This window comes from Nicotiana tabacum, chromosome 17, assembly GCF_000715075.1.
Source record: "Nicotiana tabacum cultivar K326 chromosome 17, ASM71507v2, whole genome shotgun sequence".
Lineage (NCBI taxonomy): Eukaryota > Viridiplantae > Streptophyta > Magnoliopsida > Solanales > Solanaceae > Nicotiana > Nicotiana tabacum.
Genome location: NC_134096.1, coordinates 130,669,491 through 130,677,170, shown reverse-complemented (window position 1 = coordinate 130,677,170; position 7,680 = coordinate 130,669,491). Strand labels below are relative to the sequence as shown.

The 7,680-nt window shown below is 35.9% G+C and overlaps 2 protein-coding genes across 2 annotated transcripts; one reads left to right on the top strand and one right to left on the bottom strand.

Moving 5' to 3' along the window:
- The first annotated feature begins 267 nt into the window (after positions 1-267).
- LOC107784069 (vacuolar protein sorting-associated protein 2 homolog 2-like) lies at positions 268-5,114 on the top strand. Its single transcript, XM_016605136.2, has 11 exons — positions 268-577; positions 738-782; positions 2,184-2,218; positions 2,404-2,454; positions 3,341-3,445; positions 3,544-3,615; positions 3,791-3,862; positions 4,034-4,114; positions 4,208-4,243; positions 4,339-4,400; positions 4,874-5,114. Exons 1-11 carry the CDS (start codon positions 532-534, stop codon positions 4,932-4,934), a joined length of 666 nt encoding a protein of 221 aa, XP_016460622.1. The 5' UTR covers positions 268-531; the 3' UTR covers positions 4,935-5,114.
- A 61-nt stretch (positions 5,115-5,175) lies between these two features.
- LOC107784062 (monolignol oxidoreductase AtBBE-like 15) lies at positions 5,176-7,267 on the bottom strand. Its single transcript, XM_016605126.2, has 2 exons — positions 5,440-7,267; positions 5,176-5,331 (listed from the first exon to the last, which is right to left on the bottom strand). The coding sequence occupies exon 1, from the start codon at positions 7,121-7,123 to the stop codon at positions 5,480-5,482; it is 1,644 nt and encodes a 547-aa protein (XP_016460612.1). The 5' UTR covers positions 7,124-7,267; the 3' UTR covers positions 5,176-5,331; positions 5,440-5,479.
- Positions 7,268-7,680: the final 413 nt, after the last annotated feature.

Sequence of the window (7,680 nt, the reverse complement as noted above, 5' to 3'; positions counted from 1 at the left end):
AGCTCTGCTTGCAGTGTGCTTTGCTTTTGCTCTTTTATAAGCAAATGGAGAAACAATTAAAAGAACAAGAAAAGAGATAGAGCAACACCAAAATATATTTATGTACTTTCCTCGTACCCTAGCACAAAACAATGTGTGAAACAACCAAAAGGACATTATTGTCTTTTGACCTTTTGTGAGGGCAAACGTGAGAGGGGTAGCTTGGTCATCTTGACCTGTACAACGGCTACTTATTTGATGGCCGTTAGATAAAATCATAGTAGTATTATGTGGGAAAAGAACAGAATTCACTGCACGCTCCACTAGAAGTTCTGTAGGCGGCCGCTACCATTTGCCACTCTCTGCTCTTCTTCACTCTTTGAGAGAAAAATCCCAAAAGGCAAAAGAAAAAAGAACCAATTTTTGATCGCCCATTTTCATGATTCGGGTCTTTTTCAACAAAAAATAGGGCTCTTTTCCCATTTCAAGAAAATTCTAGGGCTTCTTCCACCCATTTTTCTTCACCAGAATCATTGGTTTTTGTAAAAGAAAATGGAGAAGTTGAACAACATTTTCAAGAAGAAGACTTCACCCAAAGGTAAGATCTTTCCCCCCTTTTTTTCTAATCCCATTTTCGATATGAATTTTCCTTCAGCTTAGTATAGGGATTTTAGCTTGTTTCTTGTCACCTTTTTTATTGTTTTATTCTTTGATTTGAGTGATGATGTAAGGTGAAAATTTTTAATTGATTATAACAGAAGCATTGAGGACGAGCAAAAGGGAAATGGCTGTTGCTACCAGAGGTACAACATTACTGTCTTGGGCTTCTAGTTTCATTGAGTTTTGTTTGATAAAAGAACAACTTTTGACTATTGAAATTTTGAAGGCAATTTTTTCAAATTTAGAAATAAAAGATGCTAATTCCTGATCCCAACTGCATTGGCTGGCCTTAATAGGGATGCTATATTTGTGGTTAAATTCCTCTTGTTTTGATTTTAGATGTACTTCAAACACTATGCTCTTTACATTAGAACAGTCTAATTCTCCAATGTGTTGAGCAAAAAATGATCGCGCTTGGCAGAAATTTTTATGCCTTTGTTATTGGGAAAGAGAAGCACCTAAGCATATTCAATTTGATTGTCATGACTGTTAGGTATTTCAACAAAAGAAAAGCCATGTAAAGGTTAGATTAAGGTTGTTGTGCCTTTGCAATAAGAATAAAAAGGATGAGTGATTGTTGAAAAGATTCAGTTTTTAGTGAAAGAGGTGAGATATAATACTGGTTGAGAAGGTTCATTAGTTATTAGACTGGGTGAGTGAGATATAATACTGGTTGAGAAAGTTCATTGGTAATTAGACAACCAAAATCATATAATATCTGTTATTATAAATCTGTATGGCAATGGGGCTTCATAGTATGGTATGATATATTAGGAAAAACTGTCAAAATAGTTCTGGGGACTAAACGGTAGTTCAGGTGCATTGCAAATGATAGGCGAGCCCAATGTAATTTACGCTAACAATCTAACCTGCTTTTTCTGGACAGTCATCGGCAGAGTTGGAAGAATTGCTATATTGGCTAAATCTAGATTTACGTATTTCCTTTGCAAGTGACTAGGTATCTCAATGCAACTACTTATAAGTTTTATTGACTCCTTTCATTACTTCATTTTCCTTCTCCATTCAAAAATAAGCAAGGGGGTGGAGAAGCCAAAAGCATTAATACTGTTGAAAAAAAACTGTGTCGAAGATGTCTGTCCCATTTTTGGGTGTCATTCTTATTTTTTACTAAAACCATCAGGGTCAGCTAGTTTGCTAAATGTGGCTGTTGATAAAGTTTTGGGGATATAATCATTATTATGCTATTCTAGTATATTGCACGTCATTGTCATTTGCATAAGCAAGGAGTTGGAGAATGCCAAAAGAATTAAACAATGTTTGGAAAAGAATATCTAGTTGAGAGTGTGTCATAGTCGGATGTCATTCTTATTTTTTCATATATCATTATCAGCTTATTTTGGTAAAGGAGAAGCCAAATCTTATGTTCCATATTATCTTTTGTGTTGTTATAAAATGTTGGAAATTGGAATTTGATAATTGGTATATTTCAAAAATTTGTTTTCACTTGCATTGTCTTCCTCCTTCCTTACTTGGTGCTTTTGTACTTTTCATTAATTCATCTCTTTGTTCATGTATAACTTTAGGCATTGAAAGGGAGATTTCATCTTTACAAATGGAGGTAAGTTACTAGGAAAATGTTCATAGACACAAGGCAAATGTTTGTTCTGTAAGTCAGAGTATTCTTGCAAACTTTAAGGTCAAGAAAAGGTTCAGAGTATTCTTACAATGCTCAATCATTTTCTTCTGCTTAAGTTCTCTACTTATTTGCTAACTTGTGTAATTCTTATTTTCACTATCTTGTAGGAGAAGAAGTTAGTGGCAGAGATCAAGAAAACAGCCAAAACAGGGAACGAGGCAAGTGTTTGTTCATTAAATTTATTTCACCTGACTACGTCGCTTGGAAATTGGAATTGTGATCATCCTTAATGACTTTTAGTGGGTGGTGCTTATTTGCACTAGAAAGTAGAAACTGCATGCCTTTTTGCAGCCTCTTGTTTCTTTTGATAGATACGTGTGGCGAAGGGCATCAACCTGATAGATGTATCAGCCTAGTTAATGAGAATTTACCGAATCATCCAAACATACAAGAGTTAGGATAAAGCCACTGGATAAATCTCTTATTCTACTATGTATGTAAAGTGACCTAACTACCCTAGGTTCGATTGAGCTATGTTTGTCATCTGGTTCCTTCAATGGAATTACAGAAGCGTTGTTTTATTTGACAGCAGTTGATGGGAACGGAAGAGGTGTCTTCTTGTATTGTAAAGTAAAAATAATGTATGAGGGAGGGTGTGAGCCATGTTAGCTAGCTTTCTATCCTAGAATCTCCTTTTTCATATCCAAACTCCAAATTTATTTGTGCCCTCTTTTAAAATTTTAGCTCGATTTGAGCTTGATAAGACTTGAGTTTGAATCAAGACTAATTAAATTCAAGGGTTAGTTATTCGTAAGGACTTCATTCAGTTGCAGCTTTGGTGGTAACATGAACATTATACTACGTGATCCAGGTAGTTCTTTTAATGTAGCATGCTCAACCACTGCGGAATTATTTTGTCAAACTCTTTGTTGAAAAATGAATGGCATTTTTTTTAAAAAGGGATGAGGAAAGAACTAATTCATCCGCCATATGATATTTTTTCTTCCATCAAAAAAGAAAGAACTCATTCATCCACTGTAATCTGCACACTTGCCATTTCTTTTTTCCCAAAGTAAATCTTGCTCACACACTTTGACTTGTCAGGCTGCCACTAAAATTCTAGCTCGTCAGCTTGTGCGACTGCGGCAACAAATTGTAAATCTGCAAGGTAGTCGTGCTCAGATTAGGGGCGTAGCAACTCATACACAGGTTAATTCTTTTTCCAGATTATTACTCCTATTGTTTATGATCAAGCAATTGAGAATTTTAAGTGGATCTTATACGTGGACTCCTTTCTCTTGTGGTAGGCACTGTATGCTAGCACCTCTATGTCTACTGGAATGAAAGGTGCTACTAAAGCAATGACTGCCATGAACAAGGTACTGATTATTTGTTGGTCGTGAGTTCTTTTCCCCTTTTTATCAGAACTTCTTACATCCTTTAGCTCATCCATTTTGTTAGCATTTAGGTTCTGTGGTCCACAAGCTATAGAACCATTATTATCAAGGTTTAATTCCGTCTAATTGGTTTGTTCTTTGTGTGTTTACTTCTCAGCAAATGGCACCTGCAAAACAAGTTAAAGTGATCAGAGAATTCCAGAAGCAGTCGTCACAGTTGGACATGACAGTAAGCACATTTATCCCTCTCAGTGAAGCTTCACATTATTGACTTACTTCATGCTATGAGTTCTCCGTAATTATGGACAAATGCAATTTCTTCAAGGCAACTGGGCAAAATATTTCAGCTTGGTGTGAAGTTCAGCCTATGCATACTGATAAAATTATCTGATTTTTCCAGATTGAGATGATGTCAGAGTCCATTGATGAAACTTTGGATAAAGATGAAGCTGAAGAAGAAACTGAGGAGCTTACAAACCAGGTTCAATTATTCATTATTCATCATGCAGTTTGTCTATTTCCTAATTGTATATTTCTCTGGTCAACTTTTCTAATTTGGATTTTCATTTGTTAGGTGCTGGACGAGATTGGCGTGGACATTGCATCGCAGGTAGGTTGTGGATTAAGAATAGTTGAGCGATCAGTTGTTTTTCTCATCTTTAGTTTGCAAGCTGGTTTATTCATTATTGATTTCTATTTTGGCAGCTATCTTCAGCTCCAAAAGGTCGAATTGCATCGAAGAAAGTTGAAAATGTTGCCCCCCCTAGGTATGTCGAAACTGCTTTTATATTATGTCAGACGTCGATATCTGATACACTTATGTTGGATTGTGTGACTATATTTGTCGAGCTACGTTTCTTCTGCATTTCCATATCAAACTGTCAGAGTCAATTCTCAACTATATAGGCATAGTATTCTTACGTTCCTTTTGTTCTCGGATTATACTCGTGTTGCGTCTGATCATGATGGTTATGTACTGCTTTGTCCAAGTGTTGACTATGAACATTATATTGATGCATGTACTGAGCCAATCTAGAATTAAAACGTTCGTTTTTTAGTTCTTCCTTCTATAATATATTTTTGGCGTGGTCAGAACTTTTGGAATATGAAGTTTATTCAGACGGCTTTTTATCTTCTCCTTGTCAAAGATTTTGTTATGTTCTTGCTGTTTGATTTTGTTGCAATACGAGTTGAATTCTGAACTACTTGGAATTGTTAACAATTCTTCTGTTAAATGCAGTTCTGACTCTGCGGATGTTGAGGAACTTGAGAAGAGGTTGGCCTCTCTTCGAAGAATTTGAGGAAGAACGTGCATATGTTTTTGGTTTCTTCTTTCTTGTATAAATTCTCTTTAGCATAAACATATAGTATGTACTAAATTGTATTTCTCTGACTATTGTTCTCTAGCACTAAACATCAACATTATGAATTAATATCTAGAGGTATAAATGCAGAATGATAATGGATATGTTTTTGGTTTCATAAATCCTTCTACACGTAGTTTTGTAATTCAACATTCATCGAAGTCATTTCTCAGTTAAATCAACTAACAACACTTTTTTTATGTAAAGCTTTACTATGAAAAGCAGAACTTAATTTATTTTTACTTTACAATATACAACATCAAGCCAAAAGCAGTGCTTCAGTGAATCAGACTTTTCCCATCTTTGCCAACTTTGAAGGGTAGGAGGAGAGGACCTATTAAAATATAAGACTTATGTTCAAACTTTCTCATATCAATACAAACTTCCATTACAGGTCATGAAACCAAATGAAAAGCAAAACTTAACTTATTTTTACTTTTACCTGAAATTATACAATACAACATCAAACCAAAAGTAGCGCTTCAGTGAATCAAACTTTTCCCTTCTTTTCCAACTTTGAAAGGAAGGATTGGGAGACTTTGTTCATGCCAAAAGAAGTTATCAGGATCAACCTTAGTCTTCACAAGCACAAGCTTATCATAATTATTCTTGAAATACTTTTTTCCCCAAACACTAGCTTCCAAGAAATTTGAGTTGGCATTTCTGTTCATACCCAAATCAAGATCTCTATAATTCACATAAGCTTCTCTAGGAAACTTGGATGCAAAAGTGCCCATGTAATCATATAGCCCTCTGATCCAGTTGATATGTTTATCTGCAGATTTCTTGTCTCCTTCTGTCCAAGAAGTTAAGTACTGTATCTTGCAAATGACCCCTTTTCTATGTGGGAAAGGAATAGAAGATTCTGATATCTTTCCCATCATTCCTCCATAGGGATTCCATATCATCATAGGTGAATCTTCTTCTAAAAACTTCTTCCACATACCTTCAAGTCCAATTTCTGGAACTGGTACGCGGAGAAAGTCCGATTTAGCCTTGAAGTTTACTGCAGGGAATAATGACTTCCCTTGAAGTAGAAACTCGGGCTTAATGCTACTTGGATATCCTGCAATATAAATGACTGATTCAATCCAGCTCATTTCGACACAATCCTTTGGCGTCAATCCCAATTCAGGGAAGCTATGATTCATCACATGAATAAGCCTATCAGTTTTTCCAAGAAACAATGCTTGGTAAGCTGTTTGCACTGTTTTCTTCCCATTTTTAGTTGAATTGGCTGTAGTTATGAGGATCCTTATGAAGAGATCTTCATCAATCTTATTTGCAACATGTTGCCATTTATTCAGGACTTTTGTTGCACCAGTTTCCAGTGTCTTTGGAACTGTGAAAACTGTCACAGTTGATGGAACAGGAACAAGTCTAATTTTCCAAGCCAAAAGTATACCAAAACTGCCTCCTCCACCTCCTCTAATTGCCCAAAACAAGTCTTCTCCCATTAGTGCCCTATCAAGAACTCTGCCACTAGCATCAACTATCCGAGCATCGACAACATTGTCAGCTCCAAGACCATATTTCCTCATCATAGGACCATAAGCTCCCCCAGTGATATGACCACCTATTCCTAAGCTGGTGCATAGGCCAGCAGGATAACCATGTGTCTTGCTTTTTTCTGCAATCCTATAGTACACTTCACCAATCGTCGCGCCAGCTTGAACCCAAGCACTGTTGTCCTCAATGTCCACTTTGATCGCGCGAAGTTTAGCTAAGTCAAGCAAGATGAAGGGCATTGATCTTTTCATTTCTGATGTATAAGAGATGCCCTCATAATCATGCCCTCCACTCCTAACTCTAAGCTGAAGTTTTAGCTCTTTCGCGCAAATGACTGCTGCTTGTACATTGGATTCACTCAAAGCAGTGAAAATAAGCAGAGGTTTTGGTTGAGAAGGTGTCAAACACCTTAGATTTTGGGCAGTGGATTTAAGGATAGAGTTGAATGAAGTAGCATTGGAAGTAGGGGTGAAGAAAGCTGTGGAGAAAGGGATCGAACGGTCGGAATGAAGAGTAATGCATTGATAGAATTGATCTTGAATTGTATAAGAAACAGCATATGAAGCTAAAAATAGTACTATGAATGAAGAAAGAATAATAGAGATTGATGAAGCCATAAGCCTCTCTAGTTTTCTTGCTTGTTCTGTTGTTAGAAAGTTTGAAGGAGAGAAGACTTATATTTCAACTTTCAATGCCTTAATCTCATGTTTGGACTGTAGGAAAGAGAAAAGAAAACAAATAGAAAATGAGGAGAGGGGAAATTGTGGAGAAAGTCGGGGAGAGGAACAAAGAAAATAAATGCCTTTTGTTTGGGTGGGAAGAGAATGAGGAGTAAAATTAGGTATTCTTTATTTTAAGAAAGACTTTGTTGTGGCTTACTTTCTTTTTTCCATTTTATATACATTTAGACCTATGTATAACAACATTTTTATATAACAAACATTCATTATAAAGGTCAAGTTTTTCTCCTAATCAATTTTATATTATGTTATAATATATGTCCTCTATAATAACACTTCACTATAGCAACCAAAAATTATTTGAGCAAACAAGACTGTTATAGAAAGGTTTGACCGTATATCACGAAAGAAAAAATTTAAGATATTTTGGTTTCCCTTAGCTTCCTTTATCTCCTTTCCAAACTAAGCAAGTTTTGGGTAGGTAACTTAATGGT